General features: G+C 39.6%; 1 protein-coding gene across 2 annotated transcripts in view; it reads right to left on the reverse strand.

Moving 5' to 3' along the window:
• The window catches only part of focad (focadhesin), a 363839-nt gene that overhangs the window by 58107 nt on the left and 278877 nt on the right, over positions 1 to 26855 (reverse strand). For both annotated transcript variants that reach the window (XM_039759173.1, XM_039759172.1), the window contains 4 exons: positions 20837 to 20984; positions 16413 to 16532; positions 9061 to 9183; positions 6486 to 6563 (listed from right to left, as the gene is read on the reverse strand). In XM_039759173.1, the coding sequence (XP_039615107.1) occupies positions 6486 to 6563; positions 9061 to 9183; positions 16413 to 16532; positions 20837 to 20984 (469 nt within the window). The remainder of the gene's footprint in view (positions 1 to 6485; positions 6564 to 9060; positions 9184 to 16412; positions 16533 to 20836; positions 20985 to 26855) is intronic.

Below are 26855 nucleotides of genomic sequence, written 5' to 3' on the forward strand. Positions count from 1 at the left end.
GCAGTGAGCACAGGGCCCACTACAGGACGTCGGGCCCTCAGGCCATCTTCATGAAGTCTGTTCCTGATTGTTTGGGTAGAGACATTCACACCAGTGGCCCTCTGGAGGTTATTCTGTAGGGCACGAGCAGTGCTCAGCCTGTTCCGCCTTGCACAAAGGAGCAGGTATCGGTCCTGCTGATGGGTTGAGGACCTTCTACGGCCCTGTCCAGCTCTCCGAGAATAACAGCCAGTCTCCTGAAATCTCCTCCATGTTCTGGAGATTGTGCTGGGAGACGCATTAAACCTTCTTGCTGCAGCACGTGTGGATGTGCCATCCTGGAGAAGTTGGACAACCTGTGCAACTTCTGTAGGGTTAAGGAATCGCCTCATACTGCCAGTAGAGATGATTACTCAAGCCAAAAGTAGCACGAGTGGAAAACCAGCCAAAAAAGATCAAGAGGGAGAAACTTGAAATGACCTCCACATGTAAAACCAGTCCTGTTTTGAGGGTTTTCTAATTGTTGCCACTTTAGTGCACCTGTCGTTAAGTCCATGAACACCAATACAGCTGAAAGTGATTAACAATGACCTCAGCTGCTTAACCAACCAGAAAATTATCAGACAGGTTTAATTGATTTCATGCCAGGCCCAATAAAAAAAGTGTTCCTTTAATTTTTGTGAGCAGTATATATATATATATAGGGAGAAAAAAAATCCAAACCTACATGGCCCTGTGTGAAAAAGTAATTGCCCCCTTGTTAAAAAATAACCTAACTGTGGTGTATCACACCTGAGTTCAATTTCCGTAGCCACCCCCAGGCCTGATTACTGCCACACCTGTTTCAATCAAGAAATCACTTAAATAGGAGCTGCCTGACACAGAGAAGTAGACCAAAACCACCTCAAAAACTAGACATCATGCCAAGATCCAAAGAAATTCAGGAACAAATGAGAACAGAAGTAATTGAGATCTATCAGTCTGGTATAGGTTATAAAGCCATTTCTAAAGCTTTGGGACTCCAGCGAACCACAGTGAGAGCCATTATCCACAAATGGCAAAAACATGGAACAGTGGTGAACCTTCCCAGGAGTGGCAGGCCGACCAAAATTACCCCAAGAGCGCAGAGACGACTCATCCGAGAGGTCACAAAAGACCCCAGGACAACGTCTAAAGAACTGCAGGCCTCACTTGCCTCAATTAAGGTCAGTGTTCACGACTCCACCATAAGAAAGAGACTGGGCAAAAACGGCCTGCATGACAGATTTCCAAGACCACTGTTAAGCAAAAAAAACATTATGACTCGTCTCAATTTTGCTAAGAAACATCTCAATGATTGCCAAGACTTTTGGGAAAATACCTTGTGGACTGATGAGACAAAAGTTGAACTTTTTGGAAGGCAAATGTCCCATTACATCTGGCATAAAAGGAACACAGCATTTCAGAAAAGAACATCATACCAACAGTAAAATATGGTGGTGGTAGTGTGATGGTCTGGGGTTGTTTTGCTGCTTCAGGACCTGGAAGGCTTGCTGTGATAGATGGAACCATGAATTCTACTGTCTACCAAAAAATCCTGAAGGAGAATGTCCGGCCATCTGTTCGTCAACTCAAGCTGAAGCGATCTTGGGTGCTGCAACAGGACAATGACCCAAAACACACCAGCAAATCCACCTCTGAACGGCTGAAGAAAAACAAAATGAAAACTTTGGAGTGGCCTAGTCAAAGTCCTGACCTGAATCCAATTGAGATGCTATGGCATGACCTTAAAAAGGCGGTTCATGCTAGAAAACCCTCAAATAAATCTGAATTACAACAATTCTGCAAAGATGAGTGGGCCAAAATTCCTCCAGAGCGCTGTAAAAGACTCATTGCAAGTTATCGCAAACACTTGACTGCAGTTATTGCTGCTAAGGATTGCCCAACCGGTTATTAGGTTCAGGGGGCAATTACTTTTTACTATATATATACACACTTGTGCCTCAGAGAAGTTGAATGACTGCTCTTGTGAAGAAAGCTGATTATCTGTATTTCGGCTGCAAAACTGGTGATCAAGAAAAGGAATGGGCGCCTCACATTTGCTGAGCGACATGTGCGGTCAATTTGAGAGCCTGGCTCAGAGGCACTCGATGATATGGCGAGAACAGAAAGACCATGTGACGGACTGTTACTCCTGTTTGACTAATGTGTCTGATTTCTCCGCCAAAAACAAGAAGTCAATTGAATATCCTAATCTGCCTTCAGCAATGAGACCCGTGCCACATGACGACAGTCTTCCAATTCCGAAACCACCAGAGGATTGGACCTTAGGCGAACCAGATGAAGAAACTGCAATGCAGGGTACTGACAGTGACATTGACCCAGATTTTGAACCATGCTCATCAGGCGATCCACATCTGATAACACTGTCCGAAATGAATGATTTGGTCAGAGATTTGGGTTTGGCAAAAGCAAAAGCTGAGCTGCTGGGTTCAAGACTGCAGAAATGGTGTCTGCTGTCACCAGGTACGAAAATGTCTGTGTTTCAAGGCCAACATCATAATATAACCAAATTTTCTGCAGAAGTTGACTGTCTCTGTTTCTGTTGTGACATTGAAGGATTTTTCTCGGCCTTTGGTTGTGATCACAACCCGTAAGAGTGGTGTCTCTTCATTGATTTGTCAATGTTAAGCCTGAAAGCTGTTCTGCTAAACAATGGCAACGTTTATCCTTCAGTAGCTGTTGGCTATGCAGCACACATGAAAGAAACGTATGAGAATATGGAACTGCTGCTTAAGCACGTCCAGTATAGCAGGTACAAGTGGAATATCTGTGGAGATCTTAAAGTCGTTGCTCTTTTACTAGGACTGCAGCTCGGCTATACAAACTACTGTGGTTTCATCTGTGAATGGGACAGCCATGCCAAAGAATTGCACTATTCTCAACAGAACTGGTCACTCCGTAAAAAGAAAAATGTGGCACATGAATTGTTTGTCGACCCGGCAAAGATATTTTTGCTTCCTCTTCACATAAAACTAGGACTCATGAAGAAATGAACTAGGAAGGCGAAGGTTTTCGTTATTTATGACAGATGTTCCCAAGAATAACTGACGCCAAGATTAAAGAGGGCATTTTTGTTGGCCCCCAGATCAGACATGTTATGAGTGACAAGTGGTTTGAAGATCTGTTAGTTGGGCCAGTAAAAACTGCCTGGAAAGCCTTCAAAGAAGTTGTTGACAATTTTCTGGTCAATTACAGAGCCCCAAACTACACTGAGCTAGTAAACAAACTTCTCAAAGCATACAAGACAATGAAGTGCAACATGTCACTCAAGATTCATTTCCTCCATTCACACTTGGACTTCTTCCCTAAAAAATCTCGGTGCTGTCAGTGACGAACATGGTGAAAGGTTTCACGAGGACATTGCTACGATGGAGAAATGATACCAGGGCACCTGGAATCTGTCAATGCTTGCTGACTACTGTTGGACACTGCAACATGATGCACCAGACATTGAATACAAAAGAAACTCAGGAGCAAAACACTTTTATTTCTGTTAAATTTAATAGCTTATGCGAAACATAAATGTGACTAAAAATGTTATTGTCAGTAAACATGTAAATGTCAATTTCTCAGAGTTCCTACATGATGCAGTAAAACCAAAACTATATTTGTGCATACCCAGTAGGTACCTGTCACAATCAGTTTTCTTAATCTATATGAGAAAGAAATTTAGAGCATAAAATGGTACTGACTTGCCAATTTCTTCATCATAAACATGATACAAATGTTTATGAATGTTTAAATAGCACAACTTTAACACAGAATAGTGACACTGTCAAACCCACTTAATTCAGTTCAGGGCTGTGGAGGACGGAAACCAATCTAGACAGCATGTGGCAAAAGACAGGACACAGGTCAGGACATGTCACCAGTCAATTGCTGGGTCCACACAGGTACATGCCTACACTGACACAAAGTCAAAATGGACTTGCCAATCATTTAAATCAGCATGTCTTTGGATTCACAAACCAACAAAGACACAGGGTGTCATGCAAATATCTTATGCTGTCAAATCCCAAAATGACAAACCTGTAATGTGGCAGGATGGATGAATGGATAGACAGACAGACAGATAGATAGATCTATCTATCAAATCTTCCACCCAATTGGAATGAACGGAGGCAACTCTTAACATCAAGTGGCATTTGATCAGAGGAGCCTGAGCAGTTCAATCTGCTGCACAATCTGCTTCTCACAAAAGGGTGCCAAATCAACTTTTTGCCCCTAATTGGAAATTATTCTTGCATTTTTTTTTGCTTTTAGCAAAAATGCTTTAAATGGGAATCTCCTGACTGGAGACCCAAAGCTTTGCAACTGTTGACTCTTTCTTTAGGTGACAGTTGTAATTTGTAAATACTGAGTATTTTTTATATTCTGTGAAAAATACATTGATTTTTAAAGAAACATCACATCATGTGCTGGTGGTCATTTGATTGTTTGCTTAAAAATTAATATTGTATTATGTGTTAAAACGAGGATAAAATCTATATATAGGAAAAAGGAAAACAAGAAACTACTGATGTTAGTACAATAAAAATAACTAGCTGACCCGCGGCGTAGTATACGCTGCATAATTATTTATTGATGGGTGAACACTTCCCGAAAGACACAGTTGTCCAAATGTCCTCTACTCGTGTGCGTGTCTTCATAATCCGGGGTGAGAACCTCATAATCGTATACGTGCAAAAGAAAGTGTGAATCGCCTTAATATTATTTTGCCGTGGTGTAGAAAAGGGGTCCTGTGTTTGCACTTGTCTGGGCTATAGCGCAGGGGGAGGATGAAAAAAATTAAAAGTGCTCACTTTGACTTAAGGCAGAAGCGCAGTCAGCGTCTCAAAGGCCGGCACAGCTATGCACGCGCTGGCTGCTCGACTTTTGCAGGGCAGGAGACCACAGTTTTGCAGACACGCTCATGATATCAAAAGTCTCAGCTTTTGGAGGTCATTCATATATATATATATATATATATATATATATATATATATATCAAAATACCCGCCTCGCGGAGAAGTAGTGTGTTAAAGAAGTAATGAAAAAGAAAAGGAAACATTTTAATAATAACGTAACATGATTGACATTGTCATGAGTGTTGCTGTCATATATATGCCTGCCTAAATAAGTCACCCTCGCTTTGCTCTTACTTTATTTACCGCTCATTTAATCACGGCTACTGGCGGAAAAATTATAAAATGGAAGGAGGATGGCTTTACCAAAACAATTATTGTTGGCGAATCGATTATTCATAAAGCTTGAATTGGTGATCTGTTTTTCTGTGTTAACCTCATATTTTTTCATACTTCTTCTCAAACTAAGGTGGTGCGAGGGTAAAATGAATCGGGATGCGCTGATCAAAGTAATCGGTGTACCAGGAAATCATGCATTGACAAAGCTCCCTTTGCTTGTAATGCAAAGTGTGATTAAATGCATTATTTTTTAACGCGTTATGGAGCACATGCATCGAAGCTTCTCAGCTGTACTTGTGCTAAGAAAAGGAAAGATTTTAAAAATAACGTAACACGATTGTCCATGTAACCTTTGTAAGTAGTGCCTGGAGGATTCAGTGTGGAGAAACTCTATAGAGACAGCGTGTGTATTAACTTGTGGATTTTTCTGTGAGTATTTGGTGGCAGTCTGACGAAGACGGCGTTAGCTGCAGAGCTCAGCTCAGAGCCAAATGAGATGAATGGGAGGGGAGATGATGACGTGACTCCCCCACCCGCCTTAACTGTCAATCCCCCACAAACACAGTCTCTCGGAATTTGCATAAGCACACCCTTCACCTACAATTTTAACTTAGTTATAAAGTGATCAAAACTCGCTTATATCCCGCCCTCTCATTAAACTTGTATCCCGCATTACCCGTGGGCATGTGAAACGCCAGCGGTAGCCTGTCTATGAACTTAATGTAAAGTTTAGGTTTACACCTTGCTTTCTTTCCGAGGTAGCAGCAGTCATGAATATGGTAGTATATGTCACTCGCTCGCTTCTTATTGTTTCGCTGCCTTCTCAATTATATAATGCATGTTTTCTTAAGCGCTTTTTGGAGGTCTTCCTGGTTTTCTATGCACTGCGTTGACAGTCAGTTCACATGATTACGTGAGAGGCGTGATGATGTCACATGAAACTCCGCCCCCCCACGTCATTCCAGCTCAACTCCATTACAGTTAATGGAGAAAAATACCTTCCAGTTATGACCATTAGGCGTAGAATTTCGAAATGAAACCTGCCCAACTTTTGTAAGTAAGCTGTAAGGAATGAGCCTGCCAAATTTCAGCCTTCTACCTACACGGGAAGTTGGAGAGTTAGTTAGTTAGTTAGTTAGTTAGTTAGTTAGTTAGTGAGTGAGTGAGTGAGTGAGTGAGTGAGTGAGTGAGGGCTTTGCCTTTTATTAGTATAGATACTTACGAGACATAGTGAAACTTTTCCTGAGCTACAAATAATGATGCATTCTAATATTCACTCACCTGAATAAGGGAACTTTCAGAACCAACAAGAGCAACTAATCCATTTAAAGCTGCCAGACGCTGCATTGTGGGGCATCCCTGATAAAACAAATAAGAATACTTATAAATTAAACAAATGAATAAACCATAAGCAAAACTACATGGAAAAAGATGATGCAAAAGTTATGAAACTTAGAAGTGCACAAGGATTTACATCACATGAAGCATGCATGTAGTTAAAGACAACTATATATTAATTATAAAAATAGATATTAAAAAACATAAATTAAAACCAAACACATTATAATGTTAGTATGCTTATGCAAGGAAAAAAAATGCTTGAAATATACAATATTCATCGTAAACTCTATTTTTCAGTGGCCTTCTGGTCAATTCCATTCTACTTCCACACATTTATTTTAAACATATTACAATATTCATTTAGTTTTCTGTGCACGGTGAAAAGTCCTTAAAGTACTGAAGCTATAGTGTAACAATGGATTGAGCGGATTGTACAAAGCACAAGGGTTTACGAGCTTGGGGGGCCCATTCGGGGCAGCATAGATTTTTTTAATAACTTAACTAAAACAGCAGTTTCATAGTCTTGATGCAGTGGCTTCAACATTCAACGTATTGTTACCATCAACTCTGACTATGATTCCTGACGACAAATTGTATGCTGCTGCTGATCTTCTCATTGAACGCTATAGCACCAACATTTAATCGGTGTTTTACACTTAATTGTTGTCCTTTCATGCATGTTTTCAATCCATCCTGTCAACCATGTCAACCGTTTTCGACCCAGCTGAACTGCTGTTGATAGATCACTGTGCACTGTCTTCTACTTTCAGTGACGTTTCCATGGCTTACATGTTACTGCTGACTATACCAGTGATTGTTGCTGTGTGTGAATGATTGATTCTCCAAGTTAAAATGTATCAAAAATTACCTCAGAAGCATCATGTCACAAGGCAGCCTTAGTGGCTTGGCTGTACTTTCAATCAACTTAACATGTCAAACATTGTTGAGACTTTTGTGCAAGAGAAGGCATGTAAGCAAGTATTTTAGTATACTAGTGGTATTATAAGTAATATGATTTGTGACTTGTCAGTCAGTTCCATTTTTGTAAGCTTTAATAGTTTAACATATCTGTAATCAGTTTTTTTGTGTACCTTAGTATGGCTTGCTGTACCTTAGTGTCACTACTGTGTGGATTTGTGAGTGTGACCACTTTATGATGTCCATTTTCTCAGAACCTGTGTAAAACAGGCCGATTGTGTAGTAGTATCTTGTCAGCCGGTGATGTCGTTTAAATTCTTACAAATTGAAATTGCTTTTTTTTTATAGCACAGAACAGTTTCTACTTTCTAGCGTACGTTACATTTTAATCATCTTCCTTCACAAAGTTATCTTGGAAAAGTAAGTGGGTCCACATTTTACATATATTTATGTACTACTACCCACACCTCCCATATTCCATTCCCATAATTTATTTTATTTTTTCTAACTTACAGCACCTGTAATAACTTTTTTAATCGCTTTAATACAAACTCCATTTCGACAGCTGATTTTTTTGTCACCAATGTGTAATCTGATAGTGACGCAGTTAGCTAAAACAGAAACGTTTTTCATGTTTCAGTACTAATGACAAAATTTTGACATGAAGTGTATAATGTGTGAGGACAGAAGTCCAAATATCAAATAAACACTTTCACAAAAGGTACAAGTATAACAAAACAAGTGCACTACTATTCAAGAATATAACTGAAGAAAAAGAAATCAGGTTAGGGTGAGATGCTGACACAACCGCTTGGGTGGTGCAGCGGTAAGAACTGCTCTCTGTTAATCAAGAGATTGCAGGTTTGATTCTGGGTCCTTCCTGCATTTACTGTTTTCAGTAGTGAGCTATCTCACTGTTCTTATTGTTACTATTATAGAATAAAAACATATATTTGATTTGAGTCTGTAACAGCTGGTGTAAATTTATGGAACTTGTAAAGGTTAGCGTTTTTTTTTTTTTATTCAGTTTTATTTTCTCAGTCACGCTCACACTCCCCCTGATCTGACACTTTTAGTTTTCAAATAAAGACGTGGTATAACAGAGGTGAACTCAGATGAGGATGAAGGTTCTACATCGGAGAAAGAGAAGAGAAACCCTCCCTGTGAGAAACGTCCACTCACACATAAGAACAACACAGCTGCACCAGGCACAAAGGCGTAAGATGGATGCAGCAAGAGGTTGAGCATCACTCTGCCAGTGAATCTGCCACACTTGTTCTTCAACAAAACAGCAGGGTCTACAGAGGTCGTCAAGGTATCACACAAAGTTCTATTTATGATTATGTTTTTTGATGGTCTTTATATAAAAAACATTTATATGTTACTTACAAAGCTTGTTGACTGTAAAAGGAACATTTTACCTCTCGATATCAAGAATATTGCCAGTACAGAATATCTTCAAGTGACTAATAACATTTTAGATTGTCAAGGCACACTCACCTAATATGTTTTAGAACTGTTAAGACTTGAAGACTACACAGTAAAAATTCAAAGCATTAATTTGTTTTATCAACCATAATAGTTCCAAATTACCTACCTCAGTAAGAAGGATTTTTATCCATGCAGGCAGCAGTCTAGCATTTAAATCCTCAGCTTTCCCGTGTCCGCATGATGACAAACCATGAACAGTTAAACCTAGCGCCAAAGAAAATCCAGGGGTCTAAAAATAAAATTATACTTTTTAAATTATTAAGCAATTTTTTTACAGTGATGCAAAGGAGAAGGCACCAAATAAAACGAATAAATAAATAAAACAAAAAGCATTTCCAACATTACATCATCTAGGCTGTTTCTTAATTATGAAACACTAATAGTACTGTTTTGATAAATTTAGTTTTTTGATCATTAATATCCTCTGTGTGGGGTTTACATGTTCTCTGTAGCGTAGCCACTTAGACACAGCCATGTTTCAAATCTGTTTGTGTACACTGCAGTAAACCTAAAAGTTAATGAAAAGCAGTAATTCTATTTTTACGTACCCAATGATTTCTTCTTTTAAATAAATTGTAAGTTTCCATGTTGTCTGCTCTCTTTCATCATTAAAATTTGTGATTAGCACACATATCCCGATGTGAGCAGTGTGTCACAACTATGTGAATATTAAAGCCACATACAGTGAAAGGCTCATTACCATTGGATAGCACAGTTTCAGTCCATTCTAATGATGTATATTTATCTGTGACTGGTCATTTATATTACACTGCAACAATTCTTAGTGTACCTGCCTCTCAAAGTTTCATGTGAGGGCCCCAGGCCCCACTTTATTAAATGTCACTGTTTCAAGCTGCCCAGATCACTGTGTTGTAAGCACAAGAGAGAAAAAAGGTGTTTCAGCTAATGGAATGTTCAGGGAAAATACATAACAATTACAAACACACACACAAAAACACCCCAACCTACCACCAAAGGGACTGACTGTGGCGAGCGATATTTTTTATCCAGTTTTTAATTGCACTATCCCCTGAGCCAAGGGGTTTGGGTGGGAGTATGATTTAAGCGCTTGGTGATGTGACAGCACTTAGAAAGGGAATAAAAAGAATCTTGCACAGCTTTGTTGATCATTTTGATGGCAGTGGTGGTGGAAAGGCAGATCATACTGTGATCAAGTCTCATGTGCTTGCGAATCAATGACTGCCACCTACCATTCAAAACTGAGAAATACTGGTTTAGGTATCTGTGTCTATAAGACTAGCTCTACGCTCAGGGTTGCCTGTTTCCTGCTTTGTGTCCAGGGCTGTCAGAAAAGGCATTGTCCCCATCCCCATGACCCAATGTTGGAAAAAGACAGTATGGAAATATTTGTATGTACTTAGTTTAATCCAGACTTGAAATGAAAGAACAGAAAAAAAGCAAGAAAAATAAATAAAAATGCACTCAATTTTTGTGGGACAACTGCAACAACGTAAGTCAGGAGAAGATCTGTGAATTGTAGCAAAAAATCCCCAATCCAGTATACAAAATGAAAGGCTTTTTCTCTTTGTCTATTAGTAAACAGAAATTGTTTCAAGGACTGGCATGAAAAATAATCTTGAAAGTAAATGTCTGGATGAGTATGCGATTATATGTATACTAGCTGTGTAAGCCCGTGCTGTAAAAAGCCCGGGGTCCTAGAAAGTATTGAAATCGTCAGAAAAAAAAATTGAAATATAGAGATGTCAGGTAATTGAAAGGAACTACTCTGGGCGTCTCTCTCTTAGGAGGATTCGTTTTGCCGACGTGCTCGGATCACTTGTGCATTAGCAGTGGGAGGAAAAGTAAAAGGGATACCGTTTTGCCAATGTGCTCTCCTCACTTATCCATTAGTGGCTAAGTGAGGGACTCTTTCTTCAGAGGTTTCATCTTTTCCAACATGCTGACCTCGCTTGTGTATCCTCGACGGTGGAGCCCTTACCCTGACTCCACCTCTCACTTCCAGGAAGGACAGACAGACACATAATTTGACTCATACATATTTATACATAAGATAGTTACAAATTGCTTACTTGATGCTTCAGAGTGATATAAAGTGTATGCATCTGTGTATGTGTATATATATATATATATATATATATATATATATATATATATATATATATATATATATATATATATATATATATATATATATTACTTTTTATATTTTCTAAGAAATAAAAAAATAACTGGCACTGCAAATATTGCCTTGGAAGATTGTAAAACATATAACTGTAATGCTATAGGATATGACATCTATATGTGGCACAAAAGAAAAATTGATTCCAGGGTTGTGAATCATATAATGTCTTCACTGTGAACTGTAAAATCCATTTTTCTTTTGGATATTGGTGTAAACAAAGGCTTTTAATTATATACATTTGATGTGTTGTACTCACATCTCTTCAGCCATTTGCAGCTTCTTCATTACATAAGCAGAGTAATAGCTTATTCTTCTGTACATAATTTATGTGCAATCATGCCAAAAAACCCTTAGTGCATAATGGGATAATTTGTTTTTTTTCCCTCCTTGAGCCGTCACCTTATCGTGGTGGAGGGGTTTGCGTGTCCCAATGATCCTAGGAGCTATGTTGTCCGGGCTTTATGCCCCTGGTAGGGCCACCCAAGGCAAACTGGTCCTAGGTGAGGGATGAGACAAAGAACGGTTCCAAACCTCCAATGAAGAATAAAAACTGTGGACGACGTTTTCCCTTGCCCGGGTGCGGGTCACCGGGGCCCCCCTCTGGAGCCAGGCCTGGGGGTGGGGCTCGATGGCGAGCGCCTGGTGGCCGGGCCTGCACCCATGGGGCTCGGCCGGGCACAGCCCGAAAAGGTAATGTGGGTCCTCCTTCCCATGGGCTCACCACCTATGGGAGGGGCCAAGGAGGTCAGGTGCAGTGTGAGTTGGGTGGTGGCCGGAGGCGGGGACCTTGGCGGTCTGATCCTCGGCTAGAGAAACTGGCTCTTGGGACGTGGAATGTCACCTCTCTGAAGGAGAAGGAGCCTGAGCTAGTGCGAGGTGAGAGGTTCCGGCTAGATATAGTCGGACTCACCTCGACGCACAGCTTGGACTCTGGAACCAATCTCCTTGAGAGGGGCTGGACTCTCTACCACTCTGGAGTTGCCCCCGGTGAGAGGCGCCGAGCAGGTGTGGGCATACTTATTGCCCCCCGACTTGGAGCCTGTGCATTGGGGTTTACCCCGGTGGACTAGAGGGTGGCCTCCCTCCACCTTCGGGTGGGGGGAAGGGTCCTGACTGTTGTTTGTGCGTATGCCGAACAGCAGTTTGGAGTATCCACCCTTTTTGGAGTCTCTGGGGGGTGCTAGAGGGCATACCTTCTGGGGATTCCCTCGTTTTGCTGGGAGACTTCAATGCCCACGTGGGCAATGACAGTGAGACCTGGAAGGGCGTGATTGGGAGGAATGGCCCCCCCGATCTGAACCCGAGCGGTGTTTGTTATTGGACTTCTGTGCTCGCCACGGATTGTCCATAACGAACACCATGTTCAAGCATAAGGGTGTTCATATGTGCACTTGGCACCAGGACACCCTAGGCCTCAGGTCGATGATCGACTTTGTGGTTGTGTCGCCGGACTTGCGGCCATATGTCTTGGACACTTGGGTGAAGAGAGGGGCGAGCTGTCAACTGATCACCACCTGGTGGTGAGTTGGCTTCATGGTGGGGAAGATGCCGGTCAGACCTGGTAGGCCCAAACGTGTTGTGAGGGTCTGCTGGGAATGGCTGGCAGAGTCCCCTGTCAGAAGTAGCTTCAACTCCCACCTCGCAGAACTTCAACCACGCCCCGAGGGAGGTGGGGACATTGAGTCCGAATGGGCCATGTTCCGCGCCTCTATTGTTGAGGCGGCTGACCGGAGCTGTGGCCGCAAGGTGGTCGGTGCCTGTCGTGGCGGCAATCCCCAACCCGCTGGTGGACACGGCGTGAGGGATGCCGTCAAGCTGAAGAAGGAGTCCTATAGGACTTTTTGTCCTGTGGGTCTCTGGAGGCAGCTGATAGGTACCGGCAGGCCAAGCGGAATGCGGCTTCGGTTGTTGCTGAGGCAAAAACTCGGGCATGGGAGGAGTTTGGAGAGGCCATGGAGAGCGACTTTCGGATGGCTTCGAGGAGATTCTGGTCCACCGTCCGGCGTCTCAGGAGGGGGAAGCAGTGCAGTGTCAACACCGTATATGCTGGGGATGGTGTGCTGCTGACCTCACTCGGGACGTTGTGGGTCAGTGGGGGGAGTACTTCGAAGACCTCCTCAATCCCACTAACATGCCTTCCAATGAGGAAGCAGAGCCTGGGGACTCTGAGGTGGGCTCTCCCATCTCTGGGACTGAAGTCACCGAGGTGGTCAAAAAACTCCTTGGTGGCAGGGCCCCAGGGGTGGATGAGATACACCCGGAGTTCCTTAAGGCTCTGGATGTTGTAGGACTGTCTTGGTTGACACGTCTCTGCAACATCGCATGGACATCGGGACAGTGCCTCTGGATTGGCAGACCGGGGTGGTGGTCCCCCTCTTTAAAAAGGGGGACCGGAGGGTGTGTTCCAACTATAGAGGGATCACACTCCTCAGCCTCCCTGGAAAAGTCTATTCGGGGTTCTGGAGAGGAGGGTCCGTAGGATAGTCGAACCTCGGATTCAGGAGGAACAGTGTGGTTTTCGTCCAGGTCGCAGAACAGTGGACCAGCTCTACACCCTTAGTAGGATCCTGGAGGGTGCATGGGAGTTTGCCCAACCAGTCTACATGTGCTCTGTGGACTTGGAAAAGGCATTCGACCGTGTCCCTCGGGGAATCCTGTGGGCGGTGCTCCGGGAGTATGGGGTACTGGACCCCCTGATAACAGCTGTTCGGTCCCTGTACAACCAGTGTCAGAGCTTGGTCCGCATTGCCGGCAGTAAGTCGAGCCCGTTTCCAGTGAGAGTTGGACTCTGCCAGGGCTGCCCTTTGTCACCGATTCTGTTCATAACTTTTATGGACAGAATTTCTAGGCGCAGCCAGGGTGTTGAAGAGGTCCGGTTTGGTGGACTCAGGATTGGGTCACTGCTTTTTGCAGATGACGTTGTCCTGTTTGCTTCATCAGGCCGTGATCTTCCGCTCTCGCTGAATCGGTTCTCAGCTGAGTGTGAAGCAGCTGGGATGGGAAACAGCACCTCCAAATCCGAGACCATGGTCCTCAGTCGGAAAAGGGTGGAGTGCCCTCTCAGGGTTGGGAGCAAGATCCTGCCCCATGTGGAGGAGTTCAAATATCTCGGGGTCTTGTTCACGAGTGAAGGAAGAATGGAGCGTAAGATTGACAGGCAGATCGGTGTGGCGTCCGCAGTGATGTGGGCTCTGCATCGGTCTGTCGTGGTGAAAAAGGAGCTGAGCTGTAAGGCAAAGCTCTCAATTTACCAGTCGATCTACTTTCCTACCCTCACCTATGGTCATGAGCTATGGGTAGTGACTGAAAGAATGAGATTGCGAATACAAGTGGCTGAAATGAGTTTCCTCCGCAGGGTGTCTGGGCTTTCCCTTAAAGATAAGGTGAGAAGCTCAGTCATCTGAGAGGGGCTCAGATTAGAGCCGCTACTCTACTCTCGAGAGGAGTCAGATGAGGTGGCTCGGGCATCTGATCAGGATGCCTCCTAGACGCCTCCCTGGCAAGATGTTCTGGGCACATCCAACCGGGTGGAGGCCCCGGGGAAGACCCAGGACATGTTTCCCGACTGGCCTGGGAACGCCTCAGGATTCCCCCAGAAGAGCTAGAAGAAGTGGTCGGGGAGAGGGAAGTCTGGGCATCTCTGCTCAAGCTGCTGCCCCCGCAACCCGACCTCAGCTAAGCGGAAGAGGATGGATGGATGGAAAATGAATAGTTTCTACAGCACGTCAATAAGGTACTTGAATATTGTTTACAAATCAATATTTGTGAGTTAGTACTTCATCAGAGTTTAATGTATTTCTCTTTCATCTAATATAAAAAAAGAAGTGCAATGTAGAGTCAAATCATATGGACTTGGACCTCAACAAACAAGAAACCCTCTCCTTTAGCAAAGTCTTACCTAAACCTAAGGAAGAGTTATAATTAACATTGGATAATTATTGCAGGGAGAGTAAAAGTCTTTTAGCTTTCAGACTAAAGTAGGCCAAATGTGTACCAGCCAAATGGTATTAAAAATTTATGTGGTACTTAATACACTCATCCCTTAGAAATTAATAAAAGATTTAAAAAGTATTATTATCTATTTGAATTTTTCAAAGGCACAAACAAGACAAATTCCTTCTTAAATTATCTGAACCTTCCTTTTATCACTGATAATCAGACTGGAATAATGGTCATGCCTTTCTCACTAAATAAATTAAATGATGTGTCTTCCTCAAGGTAGAAGGATAAATCACCTGGCCTTGATAATTTAGTGCCTGGATTAATATTAGCATTATGTGACTACTTACTCAAAGCTGTATTCTGGACAAAAACATATCAAAAACCAGGTTTGTTTAAGAATGTCAAGGACCACCTGGAAGGCCCTGGTAACAGACCTCTCTCTATTTGGGCTCTGGATATTCCAGTTTAGGGTAGAGTGATCATTAGTAGACTTGATACAATGGTAACCTGGCATATACATCATGATCAGAAAGTCTTCAATTCAAAGGAAAATGCCTAACAGATCATTTTTACTTGTGCACTAAAAGATGAAATACTTTAATGTGTCCTTTACCTTGGCAACCACTAAATTTTACATTGCAAGGTACAATTTTGACAGTATAATAAATATGACTATGTTACCACATTAAATTGTTCTTCAATGCTCCCTATGAAAGACTCCTAACAATTTCTTTTTTCATTCAGAACTATTTGAGAAATCTGGACTGGTTAGAGCCTAATTATTGAGTTTAATGAGGAATTATTAAGCTGCAAGCTTACCTAGTTTTTAGTTTATAATATAGCCAAAATCCTTAATTTCAATCAGGAAAAAATATTTGGGCAAAGATTTCTTTTTTCATCAATTTCAAAAAAATCCTGACCACCTATCTCTATTACTTCATGTGTCTTGAGTCATGAACATAATACATTTTATAACTATAGTGATCTTACTGTTCAATGATTGAGAAAGAAATCTTTAATTCTAAACCTCAAACAGACTGGGCTAATATTTGGGTAATGTATTTTCTCTGTCTAAAAACTGTTAATCTTACAGTCTACTTATTTTATGTTTTTATATTTTTTAATAAATATGATTTAGTGAAGGCAAGAATATTCTTTGGGAGTTCTAGGTTCATATATGCATATGTTTTAGTAATATCTATTTGTAGTTAGGTGTAGGCAGCCATGAAGTATGAAATATTATTCTGTAATGTACTAGTTCTACTTATTAGATTTACAATGCCTGCTTTTCCTCTTTTATGTAAAGCAATACAGGTAATGCACATTCTGTTTTTTGCTTTTCAAACTCTCACCTGCTGATTTTGTTCTGTCATGGCTCTCAATTGATTCATTACTTCTTCTGCTTTTTCACCGTCAAGGATGCTGGCATTAAATGCAGACACAGTGACACATGCAACTGAATAGGCTAAAACCTAAAATAAATATAAAAGAAGAAAAAAACATTTCAATAGCAACTTACAGTAATATGGTTAATATACACAATAAAAAAAGAACATGGACATGGTCATGGTCAAATAACATCTTTTATTTAAAAAGTTTGTTTTCTTTTTGTATACATTCCATAAAGAGAACATGTTTAAACTAAAGCTTACAAATCTAAGAAAAAAATCCAACTATTACACAGTTGATAAAAGGCTTATGTTAACTTTAGAGAGTATGTATGTGCCACAATGAAGTGGGTAGCAGGACAACAACAAGAAATACAGTACTAATTAAATTGATATACAGTATTGTATACAGCGCTACTGGTACATACTTATCATTTGTTTGTTTTTTTGATCACTCTACAGTGCACAATGTTGAATTAATTGGTCTTTTAAAAAACAAAATAATGAGTGACAATTTTTACAATACAAAAAAACAGTGGAGCATTAGTATATTGTAATTCAATGTGTTAGGTTAATTGATAGGCAGAGTTTTTTAAAAAAAAAAAAAAAGCTTAAAAAATTATCTGCTAGCAAGTTATGATAGTTATGAAATTGATGTAAAATTACTGAGTGTTTAAATTGGCGTTTGCAAGCTGTTGTGGAATGATGACTACTGTTGTCATTATAGGGTATTGAGACTTTATTTGTATGGGATTCGGCAAATTAAACAGCATTTAAGTAATGTTGATATGTACATATTCACTTTACTCTACAGAGGCCTACTGTATTCTGATAATAATGTGGCATACTCACTCTAAAGTGTAGCATTAGTCCTCTACTTAATAATCAAACTTCAATGTCCATTAAAATAAATTCAGGAAATGCATGGTGATTATCCTCATTAACTTCAAGAGGACCTACACCTGCGACTACCGCTGACATTGACGAGACACTGCTGCACATACCAAAGCAAGAGTGCAGACTGAACTTACAAAGGAAGTGAAAGAATACATGCTTTACAATACCTTGACAGTATGATCAGCTCCATATGTTTTCCATCCATGAAGTGCATATGTAATCAAATAAGTTGAGTACGAAAAAATCAAATGCCACACAAAGACGTGTCAGTTTGTATAACTTACCATGTCCATATATGTTCAGATGATGCACTCTAATAATTTAATAGCCTGAAAATACACATCTTTCCTCATTTCCTTACAGAAGCAAAGGATTTAATTACTGCAAACAGCCCTTTCATCCAAGATTAATAAATATAGGATATGTCGTGGAAAAAAAAAACTACAAACACAGACATTATCTAGCTTCCATATGTTACAAATTTCAGCCTCACCACATGACGAAGCCCCTCAACTCCCCACAAAAGAATTGACTGACTATTGCACTGTCCGAGCAATCAAAACTCATGGAAGACTAAACCTCACTCTTAGCCGCCACACTCCTCAATCAAATATTTTTCCATCATAGCACTCAAACCACTGTATTGCAACACTCGAAAGTTGACTACCCCCAGATGCTACTTACCTGCTGATGAATACCCATGTGTAATCCTGGAATTTCTCAATATGACTCCTGTTTCATAGAGAGTCCAGAATTGCCCTCTCAACTTCTTTTGTTGCTGAACAAGGTGAACCCAATATATGCAATCATCATGCTGAAAACACCTGTTCTTCAGTACTGTGATCACCAGGATTAAAAGCACTAAACTCATAGAAGGCAAACTTAAAACACAACAATCACCTCACAACCTGACAGCCTATAAAAGGGAAATGATGTCAATCATATTTTCCCTGCAAAACATGTCCTTAAAAACATTGGAAATGCTCAAAAACATATGAAAGGCACCTGAAAAACGCCCAGAAATGTCAGAAAACATCTTTGCTTGCAAAAAGCTTATAAAAACCTTGAAAAATGCTAAACAAATACTGGAAATTTACAATTCTTAAGTGTGAATTGGCCCTTAGATATAATACATGGCAATATTGCAACAGAATGACCACCATGATAAAGCACAGTGTTTATTTATAGCATAAATACCATAAAGGGCGGCACGGTGGCACAGTTGTAGTGCTGCTGCCTTGCAGTTAGGCGACCCGGGTTTGCTTCCCGGGTCCTCCCTGCATGAAGTTTGCATGTTCTCCCACAGTCCAAAGACATGCAGGTTAGGTGGATTGGCGATACTAAATTGTCTCTAATGTGTGCTTGGTGTGTGGGTGTGGGTGTGTGTGTCCTGCGGTGGGTTGGCGCCCTGCCCGGGATTGGTTCCTGCCTTGCGCCCTGTGTTGGTTGGGATTGGCTCCAGCAGACCCCCGTGACCCTGTGTTCGGATTCAACGGGTTGGAAAATGGATGGATAGATAAATACCATAAAACACTCACTTAATTGATAAGTGTGCCCAAAGGTTAAAGCAGTGCATCTCTTGATTCTTGAGTAATTTCTTTTCAAGTTGGTTGCTTTGTAGCATAAGTTCCTCATCAATGTAACAACTGTTCTGGTCAAGCATGTTTCCAACTACTTCCAACTTCTGTCAAATGTGGTCACGCAAGGCACCCCTGTTTTCAGATATACTTCAATTTCTCCTCATTCGGCATAAAGTAATGGCAGCACAACTTTGTAAAAACAATTGCATGAGGGGATGATATTTCTATTGCCCTGGATATTGTATGACTTTCTTAACAACTTTATTAAGCACAGAGAACTAATCAAAGCTTTACGTTTTGATAAATAAAACAAAATGAATTACCACTTCCTGATTTTGCTTTTGATTGTCTGCTGGATATGGATCTGATTTATAGCATAAAATGGTTATCTGTATCACTAAACTAATTTTACTGGGACATAATACTGCTTGCTTAGCCTTCATTCAAACAGTAGACTATGTGGTTGAATTTTACATAACTGTATAAATGCTTGAGTGCTGTGCTCCAACAGGTCATGTGTTATGCTTTTTGATTTATATCAGCATTACTCTGTTTTGACAATACACTTGCACTTAATGAATGCATCTACAGTATAATGGGTTGTAACACTTATTTTCTGTTTAGAGTAGTCTGCAACTGGGAAAGCACAATCTCTGACAGACAGGGAATACTAAATATAATTTAGTAATTGCCACTTTTTGTGATTAACATATCGTGGCAGCTGTAATTGTAATTAATATAGAAGTAACTGTGCAGCTCTACTCTGAACTTTCCTAAAGCTGCACAATGCCAGAAACATCAGTTTCAAGTGATAACTCCTTCCTTGCTACTACTGCACCATCTATGGATAAAGTGTGATGTACAATTAAACGGCCAAGCAAAACAATGCTACACTAGTTATTTCTCAGGATCTGTTAAAGTAGTTGGCTGAATTAAGAAAATAGGCTATTCTCAATACAAGGAAAAGACAGCAAATATAAATAAGTGCCAGTTACCCTGTAATTGTTTCACTTTTTGGTTCTGCTCATTCAGAGCCAGCCTCTACTGATTTTAAACAGAACCCCCAACCAATCTAGCTTTACACTAGGTTGCTTCACAATAAACATTTCCACTAGAGCTGCACTGGGAATTTAAATAATATGCTGGTTACATTGATCTAAATATTTCTGAACAACAGTGGGAATAAACGCTGGTTACAGAACACTTATATATTGCAGTGTCTTATGAGTGAGTACCAATGACTCTATATACAATAGATGATGCTTCCTTGAAGGAAAACTTAGAAGCAAACCTGTTTATCTTACTTGAATGTCTTAAATCAATGGCTGTAGTTTAGTCTAAACCAGTGTACAGATCCTTATAGTGATGGTGACTTGTATACTATCAATAGAGAACAATAATAATAAAATATTTTCTCAGCTCTCCTTGCATATTTTGCGTCCCTAATAATTTAAGAATGGCACAAAAGGCAGCTTGTTATCCCAGGAACATTTAGTAATTTTTGAAGTAAAGCAAATATACAGTAGTAGTTCTGTAAAGTTCATGTAAGGATCTAACTGGTGTGCATTTTAAACAAAATGACCATCATTAGCCATTCAGGAAATATGAGTGTTTTACAAATTACTATTTAATTTAAACCTGTGATTATATGTATGATAGTCTTACAGGACGACTATGTAGTTCAAATATTATTAAAGTTTATTTGCTGCATCCTCTCTCAATAGTTACTAAAGCAGGATATTTGCAACTGTTAACATCTTTTTCTTTTGCAGCTTGAAAACAGACACATTAAATAATTTGATTAGTTATTTGGCCACCTTATCTTCAAAAAAAAGATGTTTGCAGTTAGTACAAATATTATAATAAATAGGTGTTAAAATTAGATTTTAATCATTGTAAATTTTTACTGACCTCTTGAAGCATTCTGCTTTGGTTATTACTTTCTCTAAGACTGATGATGAGTTTTTCGAGTGTCACTGCTACATGCACCCGAGAATCTGTTTGACTGCTGTGGCTCATCAATGAAAGTACAAGACCAACTCCCAAAATGCAGCCAGTACTAGAAAAGAAGAAAGAAAAAGACAACTGATGCCATTCAGACAAAATAATATTTCAGAAAATGTACTATTTAGAAAAAATAACAATAAAAAACTGCAGTAAATTAAATATAAATTAAAAATACAGTTATATATACTGTAGGCTTTTAATGGTAGCCTAAAAAATAAGCCTTTTCTAATTCAATGATAAATCAAACTACATATGGTTTGAAAAAAGTACAGTAAGTTACCCTACATAAGAACCTTCAAGTTAAAAACTTTCAAAGATGTGAACGTGCATAATCAATAAATTAAAAATTATTTAAATAAGTTAAAAATTTAAAAATTTTAGTATAGCTTCAAAATTTGTGGCAGTGTGTAAGTTAGTTTGCGTGTCTGGCACAAGGCAGAACACAAAACCTGCACTATTACTTTTTACATTCTCAGTCAGATGCGTGCTTCCTCTACAAGTTTTGGCTGTATCTCGGTTTACACGGAGTTATTTCAAGCCCAAGATGTCCAGAACTAAGTGTGTTCAACAAGAACATGGGAACGTAGTTGAAAACTTGTTTAGGGTAAGCTCTTCTTCACTCACAGAAACCATATAAACATGCCATACAAAACCTGTAGTATGGTGGAGCATAGGTGCAATAAGAACCTTTGGTTGGATCTCGTGAACAGCTTGTTCTAGTCAACTTGTCCTAAGCATGATCTTCAGATATGAGCATTCCAATCAGGAATACTGCATACCTAGCAAGGGATTTTAGGAGTTAGTGCTAGAAGTACTTATTTTGTCATTTTTTTTTTCCACCTCACTTCAAAACTTTCCATGAATCTTCACCACGATCAGTAACCGGGCATCAATATTAAGTGATTGACAGTAGGTGTCAAGTCATAATGCCGATTGCTAACTTTGTGTGTGGCGGCTGGAGGTGGATTTAAAACAATTAAGTGGGCACATTCACTAGTGGTAAGCAAGTTTACTGTACTGAGATCAGCAGATGGAAAACAATGGGAATAAAAATAACTTTCACTTGTTTGTTGTTAAAATGCACTAGAAATCTATATTAAAAAAGCAAATATTAACTGTACAGTAAAATTATAATTTCAATAGGAGATGAGAAGTACTGTAGGTTAGGTCTGCATACATAGGCTACCTGATAGTATAAACAGCGATATCGGCTGATGGAAAACAATGGAAACAAAAATTAACGTTCTGTTGTTTACTGTTAAAATACACAAGAAATCTGTAACAAAGTACAAATATTAACTTTTAAAAGCATTTTCTTATGTATAAATAGCTGTACATGTTTTCTATAGGAGTTCAGTGTCCCGGCTAACTTTGCTAGACGTTTTCGTATGTAGGGGACTTACTGTATACAACAAGAAATGTTTTTATATTTAACATATTTGGGCCTAATCTAGATTTGATCTTCATTTAAATAGTATTCATAGACAAAGGAGATAAAACGAACATTATGCCACATTTAGTAGTTAATTGAATAATTTAAATAAACATAAATACAAATTTCACATGTGGAAAAAGTAAGTACACCAACCCCCTACACTTATCACTGAATAAAAGACCTAAAATAAGAAATGGGTGCAAATGATTAGAACATCATTAAATTGGATCTTTGAAGAATGCTTCTTATTTAAACCTGAGACACTTAGATTGATTTGGTCTTTGTTATAGAAATGTGTGTTATCATCATGCCTAGATTGAACGAGCTTTCTGAGGGCCTTCAGAAAAAAGTCTATAGATGACAATGAATCTAGAAAGGGATTTCAAAACAACTCCAAACAATTGGAAAACAACCACAGCACTGCCCATGAGGTCATCTACAAGTGGAGAAGATTTCAAACAACTGCCAACTTGTATAGTCCAGGCCAGTCCATGAATGAATTCTTTATTGTGTCAGATAATAATGTGAGACCATCTGACAAAAGATTGAAGCTCACCTGAAAGTGGACCTTGAAACATGAAGACCATAAATATAATAGCAAATTCACCAAGGAGTGGCGGAAAAGAAAGAAATAGAGGGTTCAAAGCCTATATGTGAATGCTGTAAAAGAAGTTGGAGGGTGATCTGAAGCAAGCTGTGCATGCAATAACACTTCAAAAATCCACCCATCCACTATACAACCCATAACTACAGGGTCACAGATATTAAAAAAGATTCTGCATAGAGAAGCAGGAAAAACTTTCTCCCGGTTGACATTTAAGTCTGGTAGACAGTTACAGGAAACCCGTACTTGGGGTTGTTCTGCCAAAGGGGCAATAACAGCTATTTAAGTCAAGGGTGTACCTAATTTTTCCACTGATAGAAAAGGTACATCTGTTCATTTCTCATTAAATAAATTATTCAAATTCAAATTTTTGTTGTTTTTTTCCCCCAGTTACATAACCTTTTATATAAATATATTGTTTAAGTGAATATCACATCTTGATATGGCCACATATATTAAGAAAGGGGGCAGCATGATGGCACAGTGATAGTACGGCTGCCTCACAACAGTTACACACAATGTCCTAAATGATTTTGACATGAAATTTTCAAGTTTGTGTTATGTGGTGTGCATTTTATGAAATCAATTGTCAACCACAAAGGCTGCAGCAATCATTACATACTACAGTCTTACTTCAGGGCTTATTGTTGCACCATGCCACTCCATTTACAACTGTTAAGAGAAGGAAAGCTGCCAGCAGACCACATACTGCCTTATGATTGGTTGAAGATTATAACTACAGTCAAAGTAAAAAGTATGTGAACCCTTTGGAATTATCTGGTTTACTGTATGAATTGGTCATAAAAAGTGATCTGATCTTCATCTAAGTCACAGGTACTGATATACACAATGAGCTTAAGCCAGGGGTGGTCAGATTCAGTCCTGGAGGGCCGCAGTGGCTACAGGTTTTTGTTCAAACCCAACTGCTTAATAAGAAGCACTCAAGTGACAATTCTGCTTCACTTTAGTTGTCTCACTCGTTAAGATTTTGAACCCTTATTGCTTATTTTAATCTTAAATGGCTGTAGCCTTGGTTTTTAATTGCTCCTTTTAGCAATAAGATGCAAATGACAAAAGAAACCAGCATTTCTCCATTTAGCTTGTTTCCATTTCCACCTGTGTGTATTTATCATGCACTATTGGGCTTAATTAAATACTTGGAAAGAAATTGAAGAGAAAAAAAGTCAAGCACTGAGAACAAAAACCTGCAACCACTGCGGCCATCCAGGACTGAATCTGCACACCCGTGGCTTAAGCCAATGACACACAAAAAATTCTACTCTTTCATGTCTTTATTTTACAAACGCATTCAACATTCACAGTGGTAGTGGAAAAAGTAAGTGAACCTTGGGATTTAATAACTGGTTGACCCTCCTTTGGGAGCAATGACCTCAACCAGATGCTTCCTGTAACTGCAGATCAGCCCTGCACATCGTGCGGAGGGAATTTTAGCCCGTTCTTCCCTGCAGAACTGCCTTAACTCTTCCATATTCTTTGGTTGTCTTCTGTGTATGGCTCTCTTCAAGTCATTCCACAGCATCTCAATAGGATTGAGATCTGGGCTCTGAGTGGGCCACACCAAAAGGCGGAGTTTGTTCTTCTGAAGCCACTGTGCTGGATATTTGCTGCAATGTTTGGGGTCATAGTCCTGTTGCATCACCCAGCCTCTTCTGAGCTCAAGTTGATGGACAGACACCCTCACATTATCCTGGGGAATTTGTTGATAAACTTGTGAATTCATTTTCCCCTCAATGATGGCAAGCTGTCCAGACCCTGATGCAGCAAAGCAGGCCCAAATCGTGATGTTCCCTCCACCATACTTTACTATAGGGATGATGATTTGATGTTGATATGCAGTGCCCTTTTTACGCCAAATGAAGTTCTGCTTGTTCCTCCTAAATAGTTCAATTTTGGTTTCACTCCATAAAACATTTTCCTAGTACCGTTGTGGAGTGTTAAGCAATGTTCTTTTTTGATAGCAGTGGCTTCCTTCTTGGTGTCCTGCCATGGACTCCTTTCTCGTTCAATATCATGCGTATAGTTGACTCATGAACAGAGATGTTAGCCAGTTCTAAAGACTTCTTCAAGTCTTTTGCTGTCACTCTAGGGTTCTTCTTTACCTCATTGCTGACTTTGCATTGTGCTCTTGGGGTCATCTTGGCAGGGCGCCCACTTCTAGGCAAAGTAGCCACAATACCAAATTGTCTCCATTTATAGACAACTTGCCTAACAGTAAACTGATGAATATCTAAAATCTTTGAGATGACTTTGTAACCCTTCTAGCCTTATGTAGATTAACAATTCTCGATCGTAGCTCTTCAGACAGCTCTTTTGTGCGAGACATACTTCTTGCCAAAAGCTCAAACTCAAACTTTATAGTGTTTTTTTATCAATCAAAGTAATTTTAGGCCACACCACTGAACTCATTTCATTAAATGGACTCCAGGTGTGCTAAATTCTGACTGCAATGAGCTTTTTAAAAAGTCATTAGCTTAGGGTTCACTTACTTTTTCCAACCTTCAGTTTCACAGTTTGAATGATTTATTCAATATGGTCAAAAAGTCTCTGAAAATCTGTGTATCTTTAGTTATAGGAGACAGTGTTTGTTCATTATTGTGGCTGACATGAAGATACGACCATGTTTTATTTGGGAATTAGACATAAATATAGATAATTCCTAGGGGTTCACATACTTTTTACATTGACTGTATCATCCTGTCTTATGCTCTATATATTCTGATTTTTAAAGAAATAGTTTACAGGTACTGGTTACTACTTGTGGCCCTGAAATGGACTACAGAGTGTTATGATCAAAAGAAAGAGTTCCTCCAACATCATCATCCAAGGGGAAGATCACTGTCCCATGCTGTCTCCATCTATCTATGTAACATCTTTATCCCAGGTGCCATTAAAACCAGCTCCAAAACAAAAATGTGCATCAAGGTCTTATTTTTTATTATCATGCAATGGAGTTTAAGACCTTAAACGTCAATTCTTCTTTTGGCTGGTTCTTGATTGTTCTTTTACAGTGAATTAAAAAACACTTTTTGGGCAAAGGGCAAGAATATATACAGATTCCCCTGAATGAATAACACTTCTATGTGCATACCAAATGAACTAGGTGTTGAGACTATATCAACCCTTTCTCAGGTAAGTAATGCCCAGACTATTACACACACATTTCTTTATTGTCGGTTTTTTAATTCCTGCTGTACACATTCTTCCTTAAATTATGCTTGCATCATGACAGGTATTTACATAGCAACCCTACTAAATCAAAGTGGAATTTCACCTCTTGGGTATAATGAGAATATTTAGCAAACAAAACAATGTGTTCATGTCAAATACGCGTGTTTACATTCCAAACTAAAAATTCTGCATTGGTATACCCCAAGTAAAATCTAAGTAGCCAGCAAGTCCACATTTTCCAAAAAGGTGCATTTCTTGCAAGTATCCTGCTGCCTTGCCATTTTTTCTGTCCTAATTGAAGGAGCAAATGGTCTCACATAAAGTCTAAGCAACTAGCATATCTTTGTCTGCTAAGAAGTCACACTCCACACCATTTTTCACGTCAGTGGCAGATGGATTTTTGGATTTGGTGTGCAAGTATAATTCCAATTAAACACTTCAATGTAGTATCACCTTCCATCAAATGAAAACATTTCCCAGTGGACAGATAAATATTAAATTAAAAGCACCATGTCTTTACCATTATTACATGAGATGGTTATTATTATTGAGCATCATCAATTAATGTATAAACGTGAAGGCGGTACATTCATTAAATATGCTGCCAAAAACAATGGTGAGTTTGCCACACCATGTATGGGAGTATATTTGTTAGAAACTTGACACAAAATGAAGTGACAGAAAATGTAAAACAG

Source organism: Polypterus senegalus, chromosome 7, assembly GCF_016835505.1.
Source record: "Polypterus senegalus isolate Bchr_013 chromosome 7, ASM1683550v1, whole genome shotgun sequence".
Taxonomy (NCBI): domain Eukaryota; kingdom Metazoa; phylum Chordata; class Cladistia; order Polypteriformes; family Polypteridae; genus Polypterus; species Polypterus senegalus.